The sequence below is a fragment of the Filicampus tigris genome, chromosome 13 (genome assembly GCF_054856515.1).
Source record: "Filicampus tigris isolate MCC_2025a chromosome 13, RoL_Ftig_1.0, whole genome shotgun sequence".
Classification (NCBI taxonomy): Eukaryota; Metazoa; Chordata; class Actinopteri; order Syngnathiformes; family Syngnathidae; genus Filicampus; species Filicampus tigris.
In genome coordinates this window covers 6055193-6082953 of record NC_141229.1, presented here as the reverse complement: position 1 = coordinate 6082953, position 27761 = coordinate 6055193, and the positions used below count along the sequence as shown (strand labels likewise).

Below are 27761 nucleotides of genomic sequence, written 5' to 3'. Positions count from 1 at the left end.
TATCATATATATTATCTTAAGCATTGCATAAATTGTCAAAATTTGTGCATGTGCCTGGAAAAACATAGTAGAATATTTCCTTGTCGAATAATCCCACACATAAATTTATAATAAAGTAACAAAAAAAAAATACATTGTAACTGTTTGTGGAATATAGAAACAAAGGTTTTTCTAATAAATTCAATTGATTTTTATGATAATTATTGTTGTTCAATATGTATTAAATAAATGTGTGTACTACTCTAAGGTGCGTTTAAAAAAATAAAAACAATAAGACACTTTTTTATAATAATTCATAAAATATAATTTTGGACTAATATCTAATTTGACACTATGTTATTCTGTATATTTGAATATTTCTTCCATGCAAACAAGAAATTGATCAAATAAAAAGTTTTGAAACATTAAAATTCAAATATGAAGTAAATCTTGGTTAAATATAACAAAACATCTAAAAAAAATGTCTTTTGTATTCTCATGCCAAATGCTGCGTATAAATACTGAATCCCTGTTGTCCTTCCTCAACAATCACAAAGTAAACACTGTCTGTGTTTTAGCAAAGCTATGATATTAGAATACTCAACTCAACTTTACCATTACCATTCAGAGTTTTTCTTTCAAAAAAAGATGCAATTAGGGCATGAAAAATTAAACTATACAAATTTAAACATAAAAGTGGCTCTTGGTAAATGGAATGGAGTCCTCATTAATATCATTGCTAATCCATGTCCATTTCCTTTCTACTGTGTTAAAAAAAAAAAGAATAAGATGAAAGCAAAAGTAAAAGACAAGATTTGGCTTCTAACACACGCCATAGCGGTCACCGGGTCGTAACTGGATAACTGTTCATTTATTATAATCGCAGCTTTGTCTGCAGCGTAGAAGCCTTTCTGGACAATCTGGCTTGGCAACACGCTCAGCTATTTACTGGGCTGTGATTGATTGGACTTGGGTGTGGAGAATTTGCATATAGCAGCGACAGCACGCACACACCAAGAATCCAGCGGATGGCGAAGGAGCTTCGCTTCGATCTGTCTGGTTTGCGATGTGCGACATACTGTGAAGGCAAACAAAGTTTGCTGCATTTGAGGAACCTCTGCGCACAGGTAAGCAGCTCCGCTAAGGAACTGAGTGGTGCGTGTTGGCAGTCGGTAATAAGTGTTGTCATTGTCAGGATGGAGGAATTGGAGCAACTCGAGCCTCCTTTGCCACTCAAGTCTGAGGATGAGGATGATGATGATGATGGGAACCAACCTTTCTTTCCACGTGCTTGCCACTGCATGCACCACACAAACAGTAAGAAGAAGAAAAAGTACGCTGTCTTGTTTAGTGGTCATAAATATATTGTATATTGAACCAAACCAAACAAGAAGGACTATTTAGTTGTTTTTCTTGCTTCACGTCTCTTTCGTCGCTGGATTTCGTCTCTTTCCGTGTCCCCTCTGGGATGCCTTCCTTTTCGAGTCCAAGCATGGACAGGGATTGGGATAGGGATCGGCAGGAGTAGCAGCTACTGTATGTGGCGGTGTTATAGCATTTGAAAAATGGATAAGTGAAAATATATCTCGATATATTTGAAAGTGGATTTGGTTCGATGAACTCGCATCTTCTTTTAAATGAAAAGCGATTTTCTGATTCAAGCCGCTTTTTGTTACATTCCGACTAGCGATCTTTAAATGACTACATTTGGTTTCTTTGCCTAATATACAGTATTAGAACATTTATGTGAAATGTTGCTGTAATCATGAGTTGTTGTTTTTTAAGAGACAACATAATAAAAGGTAAAGGTTGAGAAAAGGTGAGAAACAGCACATGAAAAATTAAATAAATTTTGAAAAACAATGTATGAAAAAGCCGTAAAAAAATCATCTGCAACGATTACCTTACCCTAAAGTACAAGAAGATATATCACAGAAATCAATTAATAAGAAATAGAAATATAAAACGTTTAAAAATATTGATAAGCGGTTTGGATAATGGATGGATGGATGGATGTTTAAAAAGAAATAAACATACCAAACGTAAAGAAAACAAATCAATTAAGATACGATTTCCTTTTCATATTTCTGCCCACTGTTTTTACTGATACAAGCTCCTATGTGAGAGTAAGTCACAGCATTAGTGGCGAAGCCGTCATGTGCATTTGCATATTCCAATTTGATGGATTTCTGGTGACACAAATGACAACTCCGCCACTTCCTGCTGCACTACTCTTATCATGCAAATGTATCACATGCACAAAATTCCTTGCCAGGAGTGCTTCTCGAAAAGTGATGGGAAAACTTTTGATCTCAACTTTATTGATTAGATTATTATTGTTTTAAACTGAGAGATGCGCCAAGCCATTCATGGATGTTTGTCAAATAAGATTTGAAAAAATAAATAAATAAAAAATTAAAACGTGTATGTAAAAAATTTTTTTTTTAATTTGCTCTTTTTAAATTGCATTGTTTATAATGTAGGTGAGAAAGAGTAGTTAAACAACTATTTCATAAAATACAGTAAATAAATGTTCAATGTATATGTAAAATTGTTTATTAGAAAGAATGAGTGAGTTTCCAAATACAACAAGAAAACCAAAGGAGGAATTAAAAGAACATTTAAAATGTAGTTCAACCAAAGGAAAAATAAACGGACGACTAAGGTGTTGCATGGTGTTATATCGTTAGTAATAAGTGAAGTTCATTTATGCTGCATTTTGTGCAAAATGGTATATTGACATACTCACAGACTTCCACGCTGCCATGTGTCAAGACTCGAGTTGGCGTAGAAGACCTGAGCTGCCCTCCCAAAACCGGTAAGACTATATCATCTAATTTGATAGCAGTCTTCACTTCTTTGCAGTAGTGGGTACTAGTAATTAACTACAAATATGTTGTTACTGTACTTAAAGGGGAGTTACAACTGCTATCAAGATTTGAATATAGCTTCCAGTTTATTACCAAAGCCACGCCCCTCACTGCCAGGCTCAAGCACGATTCTCAAACATGACCGTTCATCATGGCATGTCTGTCATGTGATTATGAAAGTGTGTAATCGCTATACAGTGAATAGTCACTGACAACTCAATCAAGCTTCAACAAAATAGCAGTGTTAGCAGTTCTAAACTAGCATTAGCACTGTAAACAAAACAACATTCGCCACGACCGCCACGTTGCTAGAATGACTTATTGGCAACGGGGTGTTACTATGACATTGGATATTATCGGTTTGAAGTTTTATTTTTGGGAATGTACAGTATAATCAAATGTTGAGAATTTCACGTTGCTTCTGTTTGCTAGTCTAATGCAATGGTCCCAACCAGCAGGGCTGAAATGACCCGCGCATTGGTACCAAGCTGCGGGCCATTTGGTACCGGACCACGGAGAGCTACAGAAATAAGCTTTTTTTTCTTTTTTCTTTTTTTTGTGGACCATATACATCGGTTTAATCGAGGTTCAACTGTATACATCAGAAAACCCTTATTACGTATCTGCATGGACACGACGAGGGGCAGCAAGAAAAAGCGAAAGAGTTATAGAGGCATAGCAGGATCTCGGGGAGTTCAGGCTCTTCCGTCAGCTGCAGGAATTTAGAGATTGCTTTGATTTCAGTCAGTACTGTTTTACTCAGGGATAGTAGTGGAATTGTCTTTTTTCCACACATAGCTGCACTTCTGCTTAAGTACAGAGTGTGAGAATTTTTCTGAATCTGCTTAATTTATATTCCACAAACTCAAAATTAATCAGCATGCCGTGTTTCAACTAGTGGGCCTGCTGGGAACATATTCTTGAAAAAAATATGTTTGGGTTGCCTTCCGCTTTTAATGTCTTTTTGCGTGTCAGGATACAACATCAGGTGTCACCAAGCGTCTCGGTGAACGTGCCACACTTCTCTGTGCCGCCGGAGGAGCTCATATCGAGGATCGGCGGTGCGATGACGACACCGACGGCAGCTGAATCGGCAGCTTTCCCCGCGGCCTCGCACGTAGCACAGAGACGTGGAAGTCTGCCAAAGGAGTCGAGTGAGTCGTGCTGTGGTTTGGCACTCATCGTCTGTCATTGTGTGATGGCGGCACAAAAAAAAAAAAAAACTTCTTACTGTCTCGCTCCGTGCTACGTCCGTTAATCTTAAACCGGGGCATTGACTGGTACAGGAGGGGCGGGGCTAAAATAATGAGTGACAGAAATCATAAATAACAGGTCAATCAAAAAGTCACCATTGAAGGAAACGCCAACGTCACGTGTGCGTTAGGCATAATGTCTGTTATCCCAATAGTAAAATGGAAAAAAAAAAGAACAAATGTCATAATTAATCACAGAAATAAAATGTAACATGATAATTTCTTAACTATTGATTATCGTGGAAGTAAAACTATAAAATGACAAAGGGTTGTAATTGAAATGAACAAAATGAGGACTGTTTTAAGTGGCCATCGACACAGAAGCTAAAAAATGAAAACCATAAAAACAATTCGCCATCGTAGAAACAAAACAAAAACAAAACAACGTCCTAACAGTTCATTAAGACGAGACTAAAACTAAAATGAAGAAATGCCGCAATTGTTCTTCATCACAGAAATTGAACATAAAAATGAGAGCCGTTGAACTTCCCATCAACATAAAATTTAAAAAAAATTGAAAATGTCATCACGCTCCATCATAGCAGATGTCAAATGAAAGGATGAGAAAATGCTCTAACAGGCCAATATGACAGAAGTAAAACTATAGAATGAGGAAATGTTGTGATTTTTCATTAGCACAGAAGCAAACAAAAAAATAAGAAATGCTGTTACTGCCCATCAAAACAGAAGAAGAAAAAAATAGGAAATGTCATAATTTCATCATTCATCATCGCAGAAATAAAGAAAAAACGGTAAATTGTCTTGAATATAGTAAAACTATCCAATGAGTAATGAGAAATGCTGTAATTGTTCATCTTCACAGAAGTAAAACAAGGAAGCCTAACTGTCCGTCATTGTACAAGTCAAACTAAAAAAATCATCAAAAAATTAAAAAATGTAAAAAAGCTGACTTGTAAGATTGTTTTCTTTATTTAATAGAATAGGAACACTAGAATAATGAGGAACACGATTGATTTTGTAGGTTATCAACACTAGATGACAAACTCAAAATCAATCTATGTAATCAATGTATTAAATGAAAAACTATTGATTTGGAAGTACGTGTGTTTTGATGGATTTTGTGTTCAGGAAACATCTTCATCACCTACTCCTCGGACTCATCTTGTGAAATGATCGGCCTCGTTGACTTCCTGTCCAAGCATGGCTTCCAACCTGCCGTAAAGCCAGCCTCTTTTCCAACAAACACAAATATCTTTTTTTGTATTTATTATGTGGTGCCTTAAGATACAAATTTAATTAGTTCCATGACCATGCTCTTAACTCAAAAGAATATAGCAATACATAGCTTAAAGCCTCTTTTTTTGAAGAATTGTTCACAATCTGCCAAACGCCTGCTTGTTGTGACGTTAGTTCAGTGGAGTTCAGTGCCACCAAACAGCACACGCATTTCAAATTTTTGCTCACAAGTCAAAAGCGAAAAATCGTCGAAACGGCGGCTTGTATCTCGAAAAACCCATATACCGGGGCACTCGTATCTCAAGGCACCCTTGGTATTATATAAAAACATGATAATGCTGAAATGTTAATGGCACAGATGGACACAGTTGACGGGCCGCTTACGAACATGGACATCACCACCATTGAGGACACTATCATGAAAGACGTAAGTAAACGACACTTTTTAAAAAATATTTTTTTATTTTTTATTAATCATATCTGGTTGTTAATTTGTTTTTTTAAAAAACATTTCTGTAATTATTTTTCTGACTGAAAAAAATCCGTGGCTTTTTTCTACTGTGACTACAGCAATAATTCACATAAATTTATGTACTGCATATATTTAATATTATACAGTCATTTTAACTTTACTTTAAGATTGCTTGAATCACATTGAGGAAAACAAAAGAGAATATAATTGAAGGTACGAAGCAATAAAAAAGTGAAAAATTGCACAATAAATACATTATGAAAGGTAAAAAAATACACTTATTTAAAAAATATTGAATGATCAAATATGATTGCCATACCCTAAAGTATTCCAATAATTGTGTTTATTTTCCTGTCAGCCATCCACCCCCATCATTGTGGCCATCAGTCCACGCTACAAGGCAGACATTGAAGGCTGTGTTGTTCACACCCGCGGTCTGCACACTAAATACATTTACTCCATGGTAAGACATTCATTGGGAAAAAAAAGTCCACACACCCCTGTTCTATGCCATTTTTTTTTTTTTGTCATATCAAAAAAAAAAATCATTTCAAAAACTTTTTACAGCATTAAAGTGACCTAGAAGCGCGAAAAAAAAAATCTTTTTGGGAGTGAAAATAGAAATAAATGTTATAACTGGGCTTGTGCTGAGTTCAGAATGAACCATTCACACTCAAACTCATTTTAATGGGAGTCCGCACAAAACTGCCACCATTTAAATTGTGTCTGATTAACCTCAACTAAAGTTCAGATGTTCTAGTAGGCCTTTGTTTCATTTTTTTTTTTTTGGGGTGAGGGCTTTGTATCATAAGCCAGTTCAGCTTCTGTCTTTCCACCCTACCCCATAGCCCAGACATACAGAATGAATAAGACGGCAGATTGTTGTCACATGTACTAAACAGCCAATACTCGCCATAAATTTCTGCAGCTCCTTCACTGTTACTGTCAACCTTTTTGGCAGCATCCCTTAGCAGTATTCTTCCTGTCTTCTTATCAATTTTGGAAGGAAATATAGTACTTGCTAATGTCATTAATGCGGCAGATTTTATCCACTTGATGATGAATGTCCTCACTGTGTTCCATGGTATATTTAATGCCTCGGAAATTCTTTTGTACCCTTCTCCACCATATTTATGGTGACAAAAGGTTTGAAATGATTCTCTTGTTTATTTATTTATTTTTCTTAAATCACAGAAACCTGGCATTTGAACATGGGTGTGTAGAATTTTCATATCCACTGTAAAAATGGATTGAGACATTACGGTAATTTTATTTCCGATTTTTTTTTTTTTTTTTTTAAAGATGCAGCATGAATTTATCCAACAAGGCAGCTTGAACTTCCGGTTCATCCCCGTACTCTTCCTGGACGCCTCGCAGGTGGCCTTCTCCTCCTCATTGATTGATTGACGACGACGGGGTTTGCTCAGTGTTTGTCCGTGCTGTGTGTCCGTGCAGAAGGACGTTCCGGGCTGGCTCCAGAACACGCGTGTCTATCGCTGGCCGCGGGACACGGATGACCTGTTGCTGCGACTACTGAGGGAGGAGAGATTTGTTCCTCCTCCGGTGCCTTTGGAGCTCACCCTCATCATCACACCTGTGGCTGCCACGCCTTAAACTCACACACACACACACACACACACACACATATATAATGTAATGTTGTTGTTGTAACGGGGTTGTGTGTCAGTTGAGAGAAACAATGTCAGAGCATAAGTACGACGTATATATTTAAAATACATCTGTGATCAAACAAAATGTCTGCGCTATTATGATATCAACTTTATCATACCCAAAAATATATATATATATATATATATATATATTATATTTGATATGGAAGTTGATCATCAAGAGGGAGGGACAGCAGAAAAAAAGGGTACTCAAGACCGATATTATGTTATTTTTGTATATCTTTTCATTTATTGTATGTTTTTTTAAAAAATATATGTTACAGTATCACTGAGTGCCATTTTTATTGTTAAAAAAACAGGTTGCAAAAATATGTATTGGTATTTGGTCATGGCATTTTTATTATTTTCAATGGGGAAAGATGATTTGAGAGGCGTTTTGAGTTAAAACGTTTTTTTTCGTTTTTTTTAATGAAAATCTTTTAACTATGGTTTTGTCTCACTAGGGGCGCTATTTCCTGAGAAGCATTCCCCCCCCTCCAACACCCCCACTTTTGACCTCCAAAAATGGTGTGTGAGAGCAGGCCGGCTAAGAATAACCCTTCAGCGGGGTAAAGTTACCTCGTCGTGTTGTGTTCTGCCCCGTGCAAAAATCAACCGCCCCCACCCCCAGCCGTTTCCCTTGGTCAATGCCTTTGCACTGGCAGCTCCACATGCACCCGTAAACTGCACTTGTTTATGCTTTTTATTCTTTTTTTTTTAAATCTATAAATCCAAAGAAGAAGTGATCAGCAATGGAATAATTGACTTCACCGGACTTGATTTGTGCCAAAATCAAAAGGATTGTAACCTGAGAAAGTGATCAATATGGCTGACGGTAGGCTTGATTGGCATGACTTGTTACGTGAGCTCCAGTCTTCTGAGCTCTTAGAAAATTGTAAATGTGTTTAGAATGCACCAAATGGCTTCGAGAATCATAATTATCCACATGGCAAGATCCATTTTTTGTTTGTACTTTTATATAGGAATTGTCCAAGATAACCCCGGTTTAACGTATTTGAGTCATGTATGTTAAATAAAGTGGTGTTCAAATGAACTAATTGTGCTTTTGTACGCAGCTAAATTACATGAACCTTCTGGGCTCGGCGCTGTCTATTTCTGGCCACATCCCTGTTGTCTCATTCTGTCATTTCCAAATTCAGATCTTTAAATATATTAGTAACTGTTTACATGAAGTTGCACCTTTTGGTTCTTCCGTGGCCACTTTTGACCAATTGAAACCAGTGGAAACTACATTTCATTTACTGTACTTCATAGTATATGACATAGGCAATTATGCTATTAGGCTAATCGCTAGCTTAATTGCCAAAGTCGTTTTAAACTTTTTGTTTCCAGTTCAATACAAAATACCAATGATCTTGCTAAAAATGTTGTTTTTTTTTCTCTTTTTCCAAAACGTAGGCAAGAATGTTATTAGGCTAATCGAGCTAATCAAGATTCAACATTTGAAAATGTGTGTTTTTGTCTTCCAGATTACATCATTATTTATTTTTAGATTAAAAAAAATTATAAATTTCATAGAATACTCTTAATTTCCAAAAGATGTGTTTAAATATGAATGACGCAATTTTGAATTTAAGAAGTGTAGATGGAGACAACCTGGCCTTTCCTGACCATGAAGAAGAATTACATTTTAATGTAAGAAGGGGAAACTCCCTCTGCTGGCAGTTGAAAAACTACACTATGAACTATACTGTATATTAGCAATACAAGGGGGAAAAAGGGTGGCACTGATTTATATTTAAATATACAATATATATTTTTTAAATATATATTTTAGCTTGTTTCCAACCTGTGCATTGCGCAAACCATTTAGAAAGGTTAATAATAATAATAATAATAATAATAATAATAATAGTAATAATAATAATAGTGTCAGGAAGTGGTGTTTGTTAATAAGAGAAGCAAAAGACAATTCTTAAAATTGACAGACTGAATTACAAGCTGAAAGTATAGTGAAATCAAACAAGGCTGAGGGAAATGTTATTGGAAAGTGTCTTATGTGTTTAATAAATATTCATGAATGCAACAGTGACAGAAAGTGTCATCCCTCCCGGGCAAGTGTGTTGAAAGCACTGTTGCTATAAATACAAGCTATCACGTATCGTGAGCATTAGCGAAAGGCTAAGTAGCCGCATGATGCATGTGCTCAACTCTGTATTATTTATAACAGCATAAATCGTTTTAATATAGGGAAGAAAGTGATGATTAAATCAGTGGATAATGAAGTTTCAAGCCTCAGGGAACTGAGTGAGTTTTCCTGTAAATTCAATATGCTATATTGGCTTCAAATAACGGAGTCTACTGGTCGTCGTTTGTTTTGTTTTTGTGGGTTTTTTTTGGGGGGGGGGTCCAGCAGATTTTTTAAAATTATTATTTTCATAAGTGGAACTTAATAAAGTCACAATTTAAAAAATCACTGTCGCTATTTTTACAGTTTGAATATGTAAAAACAGACAAGAAATTGAGTCAAATAAAACCATTTTCAAACAAAAACAAATTACAACAACAATTACATGGAAAATAAAGCAATTATAATAACTAATTTATTAAATTGTTACTCGTGAGTATAAGCGAGAGAATGAATAAATGATTTGTTGTAATTATTATTATTATTGTTATACATTTCATTTATGAAATGTGTAATTGGACATTTAGAAGAGATTTTTTAAACCTGTCAATAAATATAATTTATTAATTGAAGTGAAGTTAACACCACGTTTATATCCACTTGTATATAATTATATATTTAATAACATCATCGTATAATATGTAATAGTAACATTTAACAAATGTATCGTACATTTTGGTTGCAATTAAAAAAAATCAATAATAATACATTTTATACACAAATATATTGAATGGTAAATATTTATTGCAATAAGATACAAATTGACTGTTATTAATGTTTGGCTTTGTACTTCTTTCCACTTTAGAAAAATGTTTTTATTATACTCCATGTAATTTTACATGCTTTTAAATGTATTTATTTATCATTCATTTTGGCTCAAATAAACACTATGGCAACATTATACTTTGTACATTTTTTTATTTTATTTTTTTATGCACATTAAATTCTGACCTGTAATTTTTCTTTGGTGTATTTTGGAATATATTATTTATGAAGCTACGGTATGTTGTTTGTGTACAATATTGTTGCATCATTCCACATACAAACAGTTTAAGCCTTTAGTGAAAAAAATGTCAACTAAATATATCCTCTTCATCTTGAACATAATCCAAGAAAAAATGGTCTTGATGGCTGGTTGTAGAAATGTAGCTTTTACCCAAACTATTGCTGTTTTTTTTTCCACTTCAAGGGGCCAAAACTGCCAGTGGGTCCCCAGCAGCAGCAACAGCGTGTGGCTCGATTAAATCCAAAGCTGTGATGGTGCTGAACAAGCTTCGAGTGTCTGTGGAGCTGCTCATTGCTCTGGCCGCTCTCTTGTGCTGGCTGACGGTGGGCGTGGTCATGTTTGACTTTGTGGAATACAAGGCGGTACCAGGTGGGTTATCAATAATAATTCATAACTAGAGCTGAATGCAAAATTGGACATTCCAAAAAAAAAAAATCACAGCTCACTTCCTGTACATTTTAGCATATGGCTACAATGTACCGGTACTTTTTTTTTGTACATTTCAGGGAGCTACACGTGCCTCCCAATTTTTGTAAGTCAATGTACCAAGATACAAATATTTTTCTCATGCTTTTATAAACTCTGTCTGCTTGCAATGTACAGACATCCAACACATCATGTCCGACCCACTCCAAGCTGCGTATGACGCCGCCGAGGAGGTGTCCAATCTCGTTAGCAAGTTCCAAGGTGACCTGATATCTTAGCAATGGCATTAACAGCATTACCTGCCAAGCGTCTGACTTTCCTGCCCCTTCCTAGAATGTGCACCCGACTTAAGTGACCCCATGTCTGCAGCCACGTACGCGCTGGACGAAATATCCCAAGCCAAAGACAAATTTGTGCAACATTTCTCAGACGAGGAAGGTATGGAACCACAGACTTTAATCCTCAATAACACTGAAAATGAATTATCACTGCCTCCCTCACATCACTCTTCCCCCAGACAAAAAAATGCCAAATTCAAGTAAAATGCCTCACGTTTCCACCAGGGAAATAAACACTTCAGTTATCCCGCAGACTAACACACCCACCCGCACACACCCACGCACACACTGATGCTCACTGTACAACTTTGGAGGTTCCACTGTTCATGTGCAATTGTCCTCCCAAACGCAGACGTCTTCTACCTGAGTTACGTGGATCCGGTGGTGATAGGCAGAGGACTTTTCCACTCCACCAACGACTTTCTGTCCGGGGTGGCGGCGTCCCTCAGGGACACGTTTTGTGCTGCTGTGGACGCCATGTTATATTCCATAGCACATATCAATAAAGGTTGGTCAACTTCTGTTAACAAATGCAGATAGTGTTTTTGCACTGTGTCTCTGGATTGTTATGACAACAATGTATTAGCTCTTTATAGGTCACCTCAAAATTTTATCCCTCCCCTTCCATAAAGACCTCACTTTTCCGCAAGCACAAAAATAGGTGGATAAGTTGATTTATCTCAATGAATAGATACTATCATTCATACTACACATCAAGTCAAGATGATCTTGGGTTATGTAGACATGTTTAATGCACGTTCCAGAGTAAACGCTGACATCTGGTGGCTGGTCCCACAGTGTTGTGTTCAGGTACAGGAGACCTGAGCTTCATGGACCCGGTTCCGTGGTGTAGAGGACTGTTCTCCTGCACCAATGACTTTGTTTGCGGCCTGCTGGGCTCCATTCAGCAGTTCTTCTGTGGCATCTTGGACTCTGTTCTGGATCTCGTTAAAGGTATTTATGTATTTCTCGAATTCAACGGGAGAGTTTGCAGTTTTCAGTGAAGTGGTTCAAATCTTGCTAGTTTAAAACTGCAAACTCCCCCTTTAAATGATGACTTCCAACAAACAAAAATTCATTTCCCATTTCAGGAAGTGTTGACGTCAGCTTTTTGGACCCCGTGGCGTTTGGCAGGAACGTTGTCAGTGTTACAAACGACACCGTCAATAAAATAACAGTGGGCCTGCAGGAAGTGATGGCTGTCACCACAGACGGCGTGGTTGATATAGTCAACGGTACGTGCTTCTAATCCTTGCCACTAATAAACTGGAAACTGTGCTTCGTGAAGGAAAACATTTATTTGTTTTTACCTGCTGTACCTTTAAAAGCGTCTGGCATGTCAAAAAATTCACAATATTGTCACAGTATTCATGGTGGCAGTGTTCAAGTAGACATTCAGATTTTTTTTTCACAACATTTCTCAGGTGTCAATGGAAACTGTGGCTTTCATTATGAAGAATGTCAAAATCAAATGAATAAACTGAACTGTGAAAAATGCACTTCCCAGCATGCATAGCGAAATTTTGTAAAATAGTGTTAAGAATTAGAAGTAAGGTTAGTTCTGATGAGTGACCACCTTGTCCAATTACACTGTAGGCTAGGGGATAGAAAGTACAGCACTTGAGATTGTTCTGATTATCAAATTCAGTGTTGGATCATAATCCCTGCATAAAATGTTTAATCCGCTCTGGGATTCACATTCTCTCTAAACATATGGATCTCCACAGGGGGGCGCAAAATCCCCACATAATGTTTATCAGGTCATGCCCTTAGAAAATGGGGGGGAAATGCCAGCCCCTTAGCGAAGCCACCCAGTTCGGTCACATGCCAGGAAGTGCCACTATTAAAAATACATCAACTATGACTCTATCTGAACTATAAAAAGTCAATTTTCCATTAATGATATTACAATATATACAGTACTGTACATTGCAAAAGTATGTGTGTTTTCTTTCTATCTAGCTGGCTATTTAGCTATCTAGCCCTCTAGTTAGCTATATAGCTATCTAGTTAGCTAGCTACTGTATCTAGCTAGCTAGCTATCTAAGTTCTGAGTTCTGACTTTCCCTTAATCAGACATCCAAGAGGCGATCTACTTCAGCCCCTCCGCCGCCCTGAACAGGACCACAGAAATCGTCGTGGAGCAGTACCAAATGTTCATGGGCGCCATCTCAGGGGTCCTACCCGACGTTGCCTTTGACCCCGTGAAAGTGGTGGAAGACGCCATGTTGGAGCTGACAGACAAGAAGGATTTGTTTGTGGCCTATATGTCCGCCATGATTGTGGGCGAGCAAGGTACGATACTAAGTACTAATACCACTAGTGTTTTTCATACATCAAATTTCAATTAACACAATGACAGATCATTGTGAACAAAGATGTTTCTTTCTTTTCAAGCCATATAATGATTTGCGGTTGTGTCATACGGACCCAGTATAGCGCCAACTACTTGCAAGGAGGACTGACTCAATGTCCGATTTATTGACTTAAGTGGCTGGTATCGAGACCTTGAAATAAGGCTGGTATCAGCCAAATACCGATACCACACAAGCATTCCTAAAATGTTTTTTACTTAAAAGTTAAATACAACTGAACTGAATTTAACAAATGATCTGAAGTAATGAACAAACAAGTGCTCTAAGTGATTCTCTCAAGTGCCACTAGAGGAAGTCCGAGTCTAATGGTTATCATACCACACTTGGAGGAGAATTAGACTGTACAGGTGTACCTAATATAGTGGCCAGCACCTGTATAATTATTGACATTTGTCTTGTTTTCAGCTGAACCAGTTGCGCCGCCGCCTGAGGATGTCATCCATGAAAAAGGTTGAGTTTTTTTTTTTGGTTAAATTGTAATGAATTAAACAAACCTTTTGTTGTTTCTCTTGATTTAGATGAAAGTGCAGCGCCTCGCTCAGACATACCTATGGTGAGACGGAAAGGTAAGACTCTGTTTTGTGCGCGCGTGTGTTATTGAATTGTGGCTTACTAACACATTTTTAAAATGCAGGTGAATTTCTTCCACCGTATGTAAGAGGTAAGATCATGTTTTTATGCCAATGCAAAGAGCATTGTTTTTGACACAGTGAAACCACCAAAGTAGAATGCACAAAAAACATTTCTCACCCCCCATCCGGAAAATTGACATAGACCCCTAGTGGTATACTTGCTTCCTCCCAAATTCGAAAAAAAAAAATGTACGTTAGGTTGATTGAAGACTCTGAAACCTAATGAGGATATAAGCACTATGGGAAATGGATGGGTGGACTTCTGGGGGTGTTCAACTTTGGAGGTTCCACAGTATTTTATGCATGCAAAGAATATTTGTATTGATTTATTATCTTTTAACACTGATTTAAATACAGTGTCTCGTTTATATGTGTTTGTTTTTATGTTTGTTTGTCAAACTTAACAGTTAAAAGGTACTGGGGGTCCTCAGGTTTACGATGTTTCAAGGTTAGGAGCTTATCACCTTACTTCGTATTTATGGCCTCCATGTGTTTTCATACAAACATTTACTGTAATTATGACGTTATTCATGGAGTCACTTATTTCCTCATTTCTCCCAAATTTATTGATAAAATAAAAAATGACAACTCTTTTCCCGATTTCCCGATCAAAAAATATATCAAATGAACTTGTTAGTGAAAACATGGCTATCCTTTAATGTCTAAATCGCTGGCAACAAAAGTGACTACACCCCAATGGGAAAATGTCCAAACTGGGTCCAATGGGCCACCCCCCCCCACCCCACAAAAGAATGATTTGTGTTCAAAGTTTTCAAGTGTAGATGGGTGTTGGTGTGTTAAATTTGGTTCATGTTTCTCACAGTGTCATACTTGTTTTCATGAAACCTTGTGTACTTTGGAAGTGTTGCACTGCATTCTCCAAGCATCTTATGTACAACAGCTTGCACTGTGTTTGTACGGAATTGCATTATATCGTGACGGTCTTATTCTACGTGACACTAATGTAAGCACGTTGACGTGTGTAATAAAACGCGGTCGCGTGTCTCATTCCACCTCATCCCGTCCGCACACATGTGGATTGTATGCATTGAACCGTGACATTACGAGCCGCTGGTACAGTTGCAGAGGTGATGGTGACGATGCACGCGGCTAAAGACCACCAAGAAGACAAAGATGACAAAAAAGCATCCGAGAAAGACGAGGGTATTCATGTTTTCAACACATTTACGGTGCATCCCAAAAGTATTCACAGCGCTTCACTTTTTCCATTTTCCAATGTTTATGTTATAGATATTACAGTATATATATGAAATATATATATATATATATATATATATATATATATATGTGTGTGTGTGTAGAATTGTGAGAGGAAGATTGGATTGAATTTATTCCATTTTGTAAAAATGCTCTAATATAGCAAAATGTGGAAGAAAAAAAAAAGAATCTCTGTGAATACTTTCCGGCTGCACTGGAGAACATACTGATGACGAAGAGAGATTTAAATGTGTCAATATCGCATCACTAGTGGAACACGTCCGCCTAGGAGCATCACTGGGCATCCAAGAGGACGAAGAGGAAGATGCGGCGGATGATGACGAGGAATGGCAGCTACGAGTAAATAAAGGTGACGGAGAGGAAGAACGAGGAGAGGCGACAGAGGAGAAGGTAGAAAGAGGGGAAAAGGAGGGGAATGAGGAGGAAGGTGTGTTGAAAGTGGAGGAGGAAGAGGAGGAGGCCAAAGCGGCGGGAGTCCCGTTCATCAGAGAGGAGGAAGAGGCGATCCCTTTAGATGATGAGGAGGGAGAAAATGAGGAGATGACAACCTTCAATGCTTATGATGATGCAGAGGCGGAGACCATAACAAAAGATGAGGAGACGCAAACTGGAGATGAGCAACAGGAGCAAGATGAAGATGAGGAGTTGACCACTGCAGTTGAAGATAAGAAGGAGGACGATGAGGAAGAAACAAAAACCGTTGATGATGACGGAGAGGAAAAGGATGATGACATAATAGATCAGGAGGAGGAGGAGACAATAACCAAAGATGAGGAGGAGGAGCTGAAGGAGACATTGATTAAAGATGAGGAAGAGGAGGCAATAGCAACTTCCAGTGATGATGAGGATGAAAATGAGGAGCTGGCAACCATTGATGACCAAGACGAGGAAGAGGAGACGACAACATCATTAGATGAGGAAGAAGAGATAGCAGTAGATGATGTTGATGAGGAGGAGAAAACAACTGAAGATGAGGAGGAGGAGAAGGAGCAGGACGAAGAAGGTGAGAAAACAACATTGACTGACGAGGAGGAGATCCTTCCCATAGATGATTACGACAAGGAAGAGGAGAAAACAACAACATTAGATGAGGAAGAAGAGATAGCAGTAGATGATGTTGATGAAGAGGAGAAAACAACTGAAGATGAGGAGGAGAAGGACGAAGAAGGTGAGAAAACAACATTGACTGATGAGGAGGAGGAAACCCTTCCCATAGATGATTATGACGAGGAAGAGGAGACGACAGCAACATTGGATGAGGAAGAGGCGATAACAGTAGATGATGTTGATGAAGAGGAGAAAACAACTGAAGATGAGGAGGAGGAGGAAAAGTACAAAGGTGAGAAAACAACATTGTCTGACGAGGAGGAGATCCTTCCCATAGATGATTACGACGAGGAAGAGGAGACAACAACATTAGATGAAGAAGAGGAGATAGCAGTAGATGATGTTGATGAAGAGGAGAAAACAACTGAAGATGAGGAGGAGGAGAAGGAGCAGGACGAAGAAGGTGAGAAAACAACATTGTCTGACGAGGATGAGGCGACCCTTCCCATAGATGATTACGACGAGGAAGAGGAGACGACAACAACATTAGATGAGGAAGAGGAGATAGCAGTAGATGATGTTGATGAAGAGGAGAAAACAACTGAAGATGAGGAGGAGGAGGAGAAGGACGAAAGTGAGAAAACAACATTGTCTGAGGAGGAGGAGGAGACCCTTCCCGTAAATGTTTACGACAAGGAAGAGGAGGAGAGCAAAGAGGAGACTGCATCATTTGAGGAAGAGGAGGAGGAGATAACAACAATGGATGATGTTGATGAAGAGGAGAAAACAACTGAAGATGATGAAGAGGAGGAGCCCGTAACCATGGACCATGAAGATGAGGACACTTCAACATTAGGTGAGGGGAATGATGAGAGGAGAACAGTAGATGATGATGATGATGATGATGATGATGATGATGATGATGATGATGACGATGATTTGAAAACAATCGAAAGTGATGAGGAGGAAGAAAAAACAACAGTAGATGAGGAGGATGAGGAGGAGGAGGATGAAGAGAAAACAACTTTAGATGAGGAGGAGACAAAAGAGAAGATAGCACTAGATGAAGATGAGGAGGATGAGGATGATGAGGAAGAAGAAGAGGAAGAGACAACTCTAGCTGCTGAGGAGGAGGAGGAGGAGACAACAACTTTGGAGTCTTTTGTCATGACTGATGATGACGAGGAGGTCGTTGAGGGCAAAGCTTTTGAGCGTGAGGATGACGACCTTCATCATGACAAGAAAGATGACTTGGATGAAGACAAAATTCCTGTTCCGAGACGCATGAGTTTTCAGAAACGTCCCGTCAAACGCCACACAGGTAAAAAAAAAAAAAAAAAAAATGTTTAAACTCATTTTTCATTCCATCTTTGCACATTTTTTTCATGACTAATCATGAAAACATTCCCGTGTGTTCAAAGTGATGACTGTCAATGGATATGATGACTGTTAATCATAGTCACAATTTTGTTGTTATTGTGACTTTTGTTTTTTCCCCATTAGACTCGGCCACAGTAGTTAGTAGTTTCATTTGAACTAGCACTAAATGTGTTTGTGTTTACACAAAAGAAAAAAAGCACTTTAGTGTTTTGCATTTTGTTCCTATACTGCATCCAAGGGGAATCAAGGTGTCAAACTTAAAACCAAGGTACGTATTGAACTGTGATTTTCTGCATATGGTTACACTCCTAATGGAAAAAAAAACCCCACAAACGTTCAACTTCCCACTCTAGGCAGCGCATTCACACTGCAATTTTCATCCACGTGAATCGGAAAACCCACAAGCGATCCAGTGATTTACATTATGATAATCTTTGGACAATCATATCGAATTGGGGGAGAGAAAACAACAACAGCTCATCGGCTTTCACTAACGGTGGCTGTGGTGTTTTTAACGCAATGTTTTTTCACTGTTCACTGCTTGCCTTTGTGTTTATTGTATATATTTCAGGTGTCAAAGATACAACCAAAAAACAGCAGGCACCCAGAGAAGTTCAAGTTGTAATTAAAGGTAATATTATGATGGCCTTTGTTGATGCACTAATATCCTTTTTTTAAGCGTGATTTGATTTATATGCAAATATTTCTTGTCATACCTTTTAAAGACCTTTTAAAAGAAAGGAAAAAAGAAGAGAAAACAGATGTCAAGTATGAAGAATCGCTTACAAACAAAACCAGGGAGAAAAAAACAACAGAGAAGCTCAAAGCCATCGTGAAACTGCTTAAGGAAAAGACGAAAAAATCCAAAGGTAATCACATTTCAAAAAAGTTGAACTTAACTGAATTATTCTGTCTGTAAATAACATGTTAACATTCATTTAGCTATTATTTCACATGTTAATTTTGTCTCAACTCATACTTACGTACAGGTAATTAAATTGATACATAGTAAGGCCATGACAACTTTAGGAAAGTAGTTGAAAACTAAGAATGATCCACAGAATTCTATTCCCCATACTTAATCACTGTATGTCTCTGGCTTTTAGAAGAGCCCCTGAGGAAGAAACCACTGAAAGAGCTGCAAGTTGAAGCAAAGGCCACCGAAAACATAACTGATGCTAAGAAGCCCTTTATAGTAAAGGTTTCCAAAGTTAAAATGGCAGAAATGGCTGAGGAAAATAAGACAGATGTGAGGAAATCTGCCAAAGAGGAGAAGAAGGAGAAGGAACCTCTTACTGAAAAGATAGCAAAACAGTTTCCAAAAGAAGAAATAAAACATGACACATTACACAAGAAGGCAATCCCCAAAACTCTTAAAGAAGTTAAGGGGCCTTCCAGAAAAGAGAAAGAAAAACAGCAAAAAGAAAAAAAAGAGGTTAAAGAACCTTTGCAGAAAGCAAAGAAACGTCCAAAAGAAGCTAAAGAACCTTTTAGAAAAGAAATGGAAGTCAAGAAACAGGAAGAAGTAAAGGACCCTTTTAAAGGGGTCAAGAAACCCCAGAAAGAAGTCAAAGAACCTTTTAGGAAAGAGAAGGAGATAAAGCAACCTCACAAACCTGAAGAGGAGGCCAAGGAAACTCCTAAGGAAGACAAGAAACCTGAAAAAGAAGAGAAGGAGGTCAAAGAAACTATGGAGGTAGTCAAGAAACCACAGAAAGAAGAAAAAGAAGTCAAAGAACCTCCCAAGGAAGCCAAGAAACCTCCAAAAGAGGAGGTGGAAGTCAAAATACTTTCTAGAAAAGAGAAGAAAGTCAAGAAACCACAGAAAGAAGAGAAACAGGTCAAAGAAACTTTGAAGGAAGCCAAGAAACCTCCCCCAAAAGTTGATGAACCTTCAAAAGAGCTCAAAAAAACACCAAAAGAAATAAAAAAATCATCTAGAAAAGGTAAAGCGGTCAAGAAACCTCTCAAAGAAGAGAAAGAGGCCAAAGAACATTCTGAAGAAGTCAAGAAACATCTTCAAGAAAAGAAAGATGTAAAACAACCTTCCAGAAAAGAGAAGGAAACTAAGAAACATCAGAAAGAAGATACAGAGGTCAGAGTAACTTCAAAGGAAGTCAAGAAGCCGCAGAAACAAGTAAAGGAGGTCAAAGAACCTTCTAAGGAGGCCAAGAAACCTCCAAAAGAAGTCAAAGAACCGTCAACAAAAGACAAGGAACCTGAGAAACCTCCAAAAGAAGTCAAAGAACCTCATAAGGAAGCCAAGAAACCTCCAAAAGAACTCAAAGAACTTTCTAGCGAAGAGAAGGCAGTCAGGAAACATAAGAAAGAAGAAAAGATGATTGAAGAATCGATCGAGGATGAGATGAAAAGGAAAGTAAAAGAGGACAAGGGTGAGGTTAGCAAACTTCCCAAAGAACAAAAGCTTTTGGAACCACTCAGAGAAGAAGCAGAAAAACTACCCAAAGAGAAACCTCACAGAAAACTAAGAACCATCAGTGCATTACTCAAAGACGTACAAGAGAAAACACTGAGAGAAGGCAAAGAAGACGAGAGGCGTCCTCTAGAAAAGGTTGACAAGGCTCTCAAAAATGAGAGCGCCGTAAAGGAACATCCCAAAGAAGTTAAGAAACCACCCATGGAGGAGAAAGAAGTCAAGAAACCTGTCAAAGAAGTTAAGAAACCACCCATGGAGGAGAAAGAAGTCAAGAAACCTGTCAAAGAAGTTAAGAAACCACCCATGGAGGAGAAAGAAATCAAGAAACCTGTCAAAGAAGTTAAGAAATCACCCCTGGAGGAGAAAGAAATCAAGAAACCTGTCAAAGAAGTTAAGAAACCACCCATGGAGGAGAAAGAAATCAAGAAACCCATCAAAAAAGTCAAGAAACCCCCCAAAGAAGACACAGGAGCAAATGTGTCCTCTGTAGTACTAAAAGAACCTGACAAACCACATGAAGATGACTCAGAAATCAAAGACAGGAGAAAACCTTCTAAAATATTTTTCAAAGTCCAGAAAGAAGTTACAGACGCAAAGGAAGCTACCAAAGATGAGATAGAAGGGGAAAAAACTCGTAAAAAAGTGGTGATCTTCAGGGGAACTTCCAAAGACCGTGCGGAAGCTCTAAAAAAAACACACAAAGAACTTAGCGATGAAACAGAAGAAGTCAAGAAGCCTCCGAAACAGAAAAAGAAACCCAGGAAACTTACGGAAGAGCTCCAGGAACAAGAGGTACAAGATTCCAAGACCGCCTTAATGGAGAAAGAGGAGAGAAAGAGACCACATGAAGAACATGAAGTCATGAAAGAGGAGAAAGACATCAAGAGGTCTCTCAGGAAACAGACAACACTCCTGAAACCAACCGGGGCGCAGAAAGAAGAAAAGCAAATTCCACATAAAGAAGTTGCTGAATCTTTGACAGAAGAGAAAGACATCACAATTAGCATCAGAAAAGAGAGAAAGCTCCCGAAACCAAGTGAAGAAGAGAAAGACATCCAGAAACCTTCTCAAGAAGTTCCAGATGAAAGTAAGCCCTCTGAGGTGAGAGAGGAGAAGAAACCAAACAAAGTAGAAGACAAGATACTACGTAAAGTAGACACCAAGAAATCTTTCAGAGAGGAGATTGAAGTGAAAAAATCTATCAAAAGACAGACAAGGCTCCAGAAACCAACCAGGATAGAGAAGGACCCCAAGAAAACACCCCAGGAACTACCAGAGGAGAGTAAACCCTCTGAAGTGAAAAAGGAGGAGATTCCACCCAAAGAACCCCTTGAAGAATCAAAGACACATACCAAAGCAGAGGTTGAAGAAGAGAAACCTCCCAGGAAAGAAAAACAAATCAAGGTGGCGGATGAAACACAAGTAAGGAAATCGTCAAAGGAACTTCAGCTCTCCATGAGGGAAAAGAAACTGACCAAACCTCCCAAGAAGGAAAAACTTGAAGACATAAGTTCCAGAGAACTCAAGAAGCCCTCCAAGCAAAAACCAAAGGAACCCTCGAAAGAGCTTTCGAAACAGCCCAAAAAGGAGCCGCAGAAGTTGTCCAGGGTTCTCTCGAAAGATGTCAAAGTAACCACTGAAGGTACAAGTCAGACTTCCAAAGCGGACAAAGAAGTCAAGAAGACTTTGAAAGAAGAACCCGTACAGAAAGGTAAATTGGTGGTTAGAGAACATCTGGACCTCGGCTAAACTAAACTAAACCAAAAGAGAAATATTACAATGTTACAAGACAAATACATTGCTGACTTGAGATACGAGTAACCAGATTCATACACCTTTTGAGATAAGATAATCTTTGCCTTAAAGTCTGTTGGAACAGAATTGATTCGAAAAGCCCTTGGCTTTTCACGGCGCTGAACAATCAGCTTTCTGCTCCTCCTTTACAGCTGATGTAGCCAAGAGACGCCTCAGGTTGCTGAGAGTCACCAAAAAGCAAATAGCACCTGTCCTCAAAAAAGAACACCTGAATGTGACAAAAGCAGGTAAATCGAAACAATCTACCAATCCTTTTCCGAATAAATGGATACATCGCTTTTTTGTTCATTAATCCCTTGCAATTATAGAAGCTCCGAAAGTTCCCAAGGTGACAGCCAAACCAGAATCTACAAAAAAAGGTATTTACATGTTATGGTTGCAAGTACCAGCCATCTGCAACGTCTGCACTCACGCCGATCCCCGAACACACTCAAATCCTTCCATCCGCCCATCCATTTTTCTGTACCCTCAAATCATAAGGCAAATCACTTGACTTCTCAAACTCTTTTTAAAAGGTCTTAGAGCCATGTATGATGCAGTCAATAAAACGATGAGCTGACTCAGCAGTGTAATAGGCTGACACCCGGTTCCTTCTGCACCAACAGCCATCCAACATACTCTATTTTTACACGTTATCATCAAAATAAACTGTTGTGCTTTTTAACAGCCGCTCCAAAGGAAAAAGCTGAAGCAGTCATCATGAAAATAGGTGAGGCTTCCCTTAATCCTGAAAAAAAAATTCAAAAGTAAAAGCTATTTTCGAATGTGTTGCCAGAAAAAGAAGGTCCTGCAAAAAACACTTCTCTGCTGAAGGAGAGAGTTAAAATAGTGCCAATGAAGAAAGGTAATTACTGTCATTCTTTGTTGACTTTTAAATTCGTATGACTAATTTACCTTTAAATTATAAATGAACTTTTCTTTCAGTTATCGCAAGGCCAGCAAAGAAAGTCCAGGAGGCACCTGCAAAGACACGTATGCATTCTGAATCATGAACAATTTGAATTTGATACGGAAAGTCAGTGGTAGCTCGATTTATGAGACGTTCCCTAGCTTAATGCTAACGCACAATGCAAAACACCCTAGACGGACTACCAAAACTAGCATTGGGGTCATTTTAAACCTTAAACGACTTACTGTATATTTGAACATAAACGGTAGCAACACATGCTGAAAGAGTATACAACAAAAGTCAAAGGCATATATTCTTTATCCTGTGCAAAAAATGAAATGAAATTTGAAATGTGTTTGCATTTAGTTGTCATCATTTTTTAAAAATCTTTTTAGCAGCTGAAGACATCAAACGAAAGACAAAACCAAGTGGTAGTTCATGCTTATTATTATAGTCTACTTTAACACTATTAATATGATTTTTTTTTTTTTTACTTGAAGATTCTCGACTTCAGACAAAACCAAGTGCAACTGTCAAAGGTAATCATTGGTAGAATTAGAATCAGTGATTCGTAATAATGAAATATTATTATGTTTTTGCTGTTTGCAGAAGTAGGGGTTGCTCCTAAAAATGTGTCTCTAGTCAGAGAGAAAGTGAAAATTGTTCCACTAAAGAAAGGTGAACTGTATTATTATTATTATTATCATCATTATTATTATTATTATTATTATTATTATTATTATTATTATTATTATTATTATTATTATTATTATTATTATTATTATTTATGTTCGTAGAAGCTGTTGTCAGGGAGAGGAGGCTTGTGACCGCTAGAGGTTGGTTTCTTTGAGTTTGAACATTTTCATTTTCATTCATGACAGAGACTAAAATGATAAGGACTCTTTTTCTATTATTTGATTCAATTATATTCTAGTTACTTAATTTTATCTTCCATTTTCTTTTGTATTTTTTAGTAAAATAATGTGAAAGATTGTAATGGTTTTTTTAAAGTTTTCATGTGATTTTATTCTTTCCTATTAATTTCTAAAATGTATGCTATATGTTGTATTTTCAGATTTTAATTACTTGATTGATTTAAAAACATTATTATTTAATTGTATTGGAAATCATAATTTTGGTACTTGAAGGTGGAATTCGTACCAATTGTTACTTTTTATTAAAACTGCTTTTCCGATGCACTCATGCAAAAGCATATCAATGCTTGTATCTTTTATTAATAATATACATTTTGAAATTTTTTTGAAGTGTCCGTCTCAGACGGCAAGACTGAAGCAAAGAGGAGAAAGGCCCCATCGCTCGTCAAGACAAAAGGTAGATTTAATTTTGTTTCCTAACAATGTTACAGTTCATACTTTTCTGACACTGTCATGAAAAAGTGGTGGTTGTTGTGATATTTGTATTTTATTTATTTTATTATTCATTTTAACAGCAGCGCAAGAGACATCCAAAGAAAACCAAAAGCCCACACCAGTGACAAAAGGTACGTTGCTGCGTTTGAGGGCGCCTGTTATTTTCAGTGCTCAGCTTGTTCCTTTTTTAAAAAAAAAAATGTAATTACATTTGATTGTATATCACTTTTGTTGTCGCTTCGTAATATATTGTTCTAATAATAATAATTACTGTTATTATTATTATTATTATTATTATCATACATTTTATTATATCTTAGTTTTTGTAATGTAATTATTTCTTTCCTTTTGTTTTAATTACTTTAATTATGTCTTACTTCATAATAAATTACTTTATGACTGTAATCTTATTACAGTTTATTTTGCTTTTTTTGTCACTTTGTTTCATTATTATTTATTTAGATTTGCATTTTAGCTACTGTTTTTTTTACTTTAATTTACTTGTTTGCAACAAAGCTTAAAATAAGAAAGGTCATTCTTATTATTATTAGTAGTAGTAGTAGTAGTATAGTACAGTAGCATTTACAATGTTTATTTCATTTTTTTTTTAACCCAGTCATTTTTTATACTCTATGGTCTTAACAAAGCCTCAAATAATTTCCTTTTTATTCATTTTTTAAATGTATTCATTCAATTTACTTCTCAGCACTTTACTATTAATATCATTTTATTCATTTCATGTATTGTATTTTTGTATTTTACTCACTTTCATATTGACGCAACAGAGCACATCAGTCAATATAAGCTCCTATTTAATTTAAATCGTTTTTAACATGAAAATTATCATCTTTAACTGTGCCAAAAAAGTTTTCAATTTTCTTTTTAAATTTTTTATTTTTTTTTTTTAATTTGATTTGTGCATTACAATCACTTCATTGTGCTTCAATAAATACAAGTTGCTATTAATGAATAATATATTGTGTGCATAATGGCTCTGCGTTGTGTTTAGAAAAAGCCGTGGAGAAGAAGGCGACCAAAGACGACCTGCCGAAAGGTACCACTACCAACACATGTACAAAGTATCATGTTATTATTATTATTGTTCTTATTATTATTCATTCTCTGTTTGTATTCCCAGAAGACAGAGTTCTTAAGGAGATACAAGAAAAAAGTATGTTGACTTCTTTTCGTAAACGTCATCCTTTCTTACTATTGACTAACTTGTTGATTTTGTTGTAGATAAATCCTCAAAGGAGGAGCAATCAAAAGGTAAACCTACATTAACCAAATAAAATAATAAAAATAACAAAGTGCTTTTAACGTCACGCTATTTCCTCAGCGGATTCTGATGACTTTGTCCTGGAAGGTGAGTACGAGAGACAGTAGGAGATGTGACATCATGTGACAGGATGTGACGTCACGTGACAGGACGTGACGTCACGTGACAGGATGTGACATCCCGTAACATGGTGTGACTTCACGTGGCAGGATGTGATATCACGTGACAGGTTGTGTCCCCCTGACTCCGCCCACAGACGAGCTCCCCTACTTCCAGTGTTTCTTTGTGGACGAGGACGAAGCCCAGTTTCCCTTCTACGCATTCTCGCCGCTGCAGGTTTGAGGCGACCAGATGACAGCGGCCATCTTAGAGGCCGGCGACTGACTGGAGCAGGGGATTGTGGGTAAATCTTGCCACATGAACAGAGCCATTTTAGTTCACATTTGTTTGAGCTCTTCTACCAAATATGTGCAGCCAATGTCATTCCTTTACAATTCATCTTTTTTTTCCATTTTTTTTAGTTATTTTATTCTTTTTTTTTTTGTTTTATTTTCATTTATGAAGGCTTTGTTTTTGCTTTTTTTGTTATTTTGTTTTATTTTTGTCAATTTGTGCAGTTATTAAATATTCTTTATTTAGTAATTCTCTTTAATTTTTATTGGCCTTATTTTTAGTGATTTCATTTATTTTCATTTTTAGTTATTTTCAGCTATTTTTGTTTTATTTTTATTAATTAACTATAAAGTTATTTCATTTTTGTAATTTCGTTTATTAGTTATTTTATTCTACTTTGTGTTATTTTATTTGATTATTTTTTAGATTAATTTATGTAATTATTAAGTATTTATGTTAGTATGTTTTAATTATTCTATTTAATTTTTAGTTACTTCATCTTTAGTTGTTTTGGTTTATTTTTAGTCTTTTTATTTTTAGATAATCCATTATATAGTTACTTGTTTTTTTTTGTTTCTTTTTTTTTTTCATTTGTAGTTTTTCATTCTTTGTTATTTTGTTCATTTTTATTTTTAGTTATTTTCTTGTTTTAGTTACTTCATTATTTGGTTATTTTATTTTCACTTATTTTACGAGATTTATTCTATTGAATCGTTAGTTTTTTTCAGTTATTTTATTCACCTTTTTTAAGGTATTTTACTATCTGAAACATTGATTATTGATGAAAAATCTTCAAAATAATCATAATTATTAATTCTTTAAGCAAGTTATTTTATTTAGTTGATTTACATCAAATAGTTTGTTTTCAGCTGTTTTTTTTTATTTGGTCTTCATTTTATTTTAGTTCTTTCTAAATCCATGGATTATTGATGAATAATCATAATAATCATAATTCATCAAATCTTTAGTGCATTTCCTCCAATTGTGGCATCTTCCGCTTTTGGAAGACGCACGCATCACCTGCAGGGCAGACATGGCATCTGTAAAGCTGACATTTTCAGTGCACTTCCAAAGAAAAATATAGCGCTATAGAGCAGACATGACATCTGTAGAGCTAACGTTTTCGCTAGAGTTTAATGGTAGAACAGATGTGGAATCTGTAAAGTTGACTTTCATGATGAGCTTCAAGAGATACGTCCCTAAAAGAGCAGATGTGGTATCTGTAAAGCTGACATTTATGCTGGCATTTAAAGATGAATTCAACTTTACAGAGCAGGCGTCGCAGTTTGAAGCGAAACACTGCTATACACAGCTGACGTGGCATCTGTAGAGCTGACATTCTTGCTGGAGTTTATTGATAGAATAGATGTGGCATCTGTAAAGCTGATGTCGATGATTGACTTTTTTTTTTTCAGTAAGAAGTGGACATTACAGCATTTTGTGGTCAAACATTTTTAGGGGTTGTTTTTATTTGTTTAACACATACACATGTACATCATTTTTTTCTTGTATACATCTCCGAAGTTTGCGTTTTTTTTTTTTTTT

At 36.8% G+C, this 27761-nt stretch overlaps 2 protein-coding genes across 3 annotated transcripts; both read left to right on the top strand.

Moving 5' to 3' along the window:
• The first annotated feature begins 911 nt into the window (after nt 1-911).
• Nucleotides 912-8495, top strand: LOC147137361 (E3 ubiquitin ligase TRAF3IP2-like). Of its 2 annotated transcripts, none has more exons than XM_086050201.1 (9): nt 912-1106; nt 1175-1296; nt 2731-2797; nt 3825-4003; nt 5192-5280; nt 5658-5726; nt 6130-6234; nt 7074-7148; nt 7227-8495. In XM_086050201.1, exons 2-9 carry the CDS (start codon nt 1176-1178, stop codon nt 7383-7385), a joined length of 864 nt encoding a protein of 287 aa, XP_085906327.1. In that variant the 5' UTR covers nt 912-1106; nt 1175; the 3' UTR covers nt 7386-8495. The 2 variants fall into 2 exon arrangements, with proteins under 2 accessions (XP_085906327.1, XP_085906328.1); XM_086050202.1 differs by having other exon boundaries at nt 1175-1312.
• Nucleotides 8267-27761, top strand: LOC147137360 (uncharacterized). The gene is made up of 31 exons (XM_086050203.1): nt 8267-8276; nt 10780-10965; nt 11200-11283; nt 11356-11460; nt 11713-11868; nt 12171-12314; nt 12452-12595; nt 13437-13655; nt 14141-14185; nt 14254-14301; nt 14370-14396; nt 15448-15531; nt 15857-17974; nt 18605-18664; nt 18759-18902; nt 19140-22181; nt 22417-22512; nt 22594-22644; nt 22953-22994; nt 23061-23129; nt 23210-23257; nt 23675-23713; nt 23784-23852; nt 23972-24010; nt 24441-24506; nt 24625-24675; nt 25554-25598; nt 25683-25715; nt 25784-25813; nt 25884-25910; nt 26080-27761. Exons 1-31 carry the CDS (start codon nt 8267-8269, stop codon nt 26163-26165), a joined length of 7407 nt encoding a protein of 2468 aa, XP_085906329.1. The 3' UTR covers nt 26166-27761.

Coding starts and splice junctions, on each gene's coding strand:
- LOC147137361 (XM_086050201.1), top strand. CDS start 1,176: ATGGAGGAATTGGAGCAACTCGAGCCTCCTTTGCCACTCAAGTCTGAG. Junction 5,281..5,657: donor AGCATGGCTTCCAACCTGCC/GTAAAGCCAGCC, acceptor TTAATGGCACAG/ATGGACACAGTTGACGGGCC. Junction 7,149..7,226: donor TCTTCCTGGACGCCTCGCAG/GTGGCCTTCTCC, acceptor GTGTCCGTGCAG/AAGGACGTTCCGGGCTGGCT.
- LOC147137360 (XM_086050203.1), top strand. Junction 24,011..24,440: donor GAGGCTTGTGACCGCTAGAG/GTTGGTTTCTTT, acceptor ATTTTTTTGAAG/TGTCCGTCTCAGACGGCAAG. Junction 25,911..26,079: donor TGATGACTTTGTCCTGGAAG/GTGAGTACGAGA, acceptor CTCCGCCCACAG/ACGAGCTCCCCTACTTCCAG.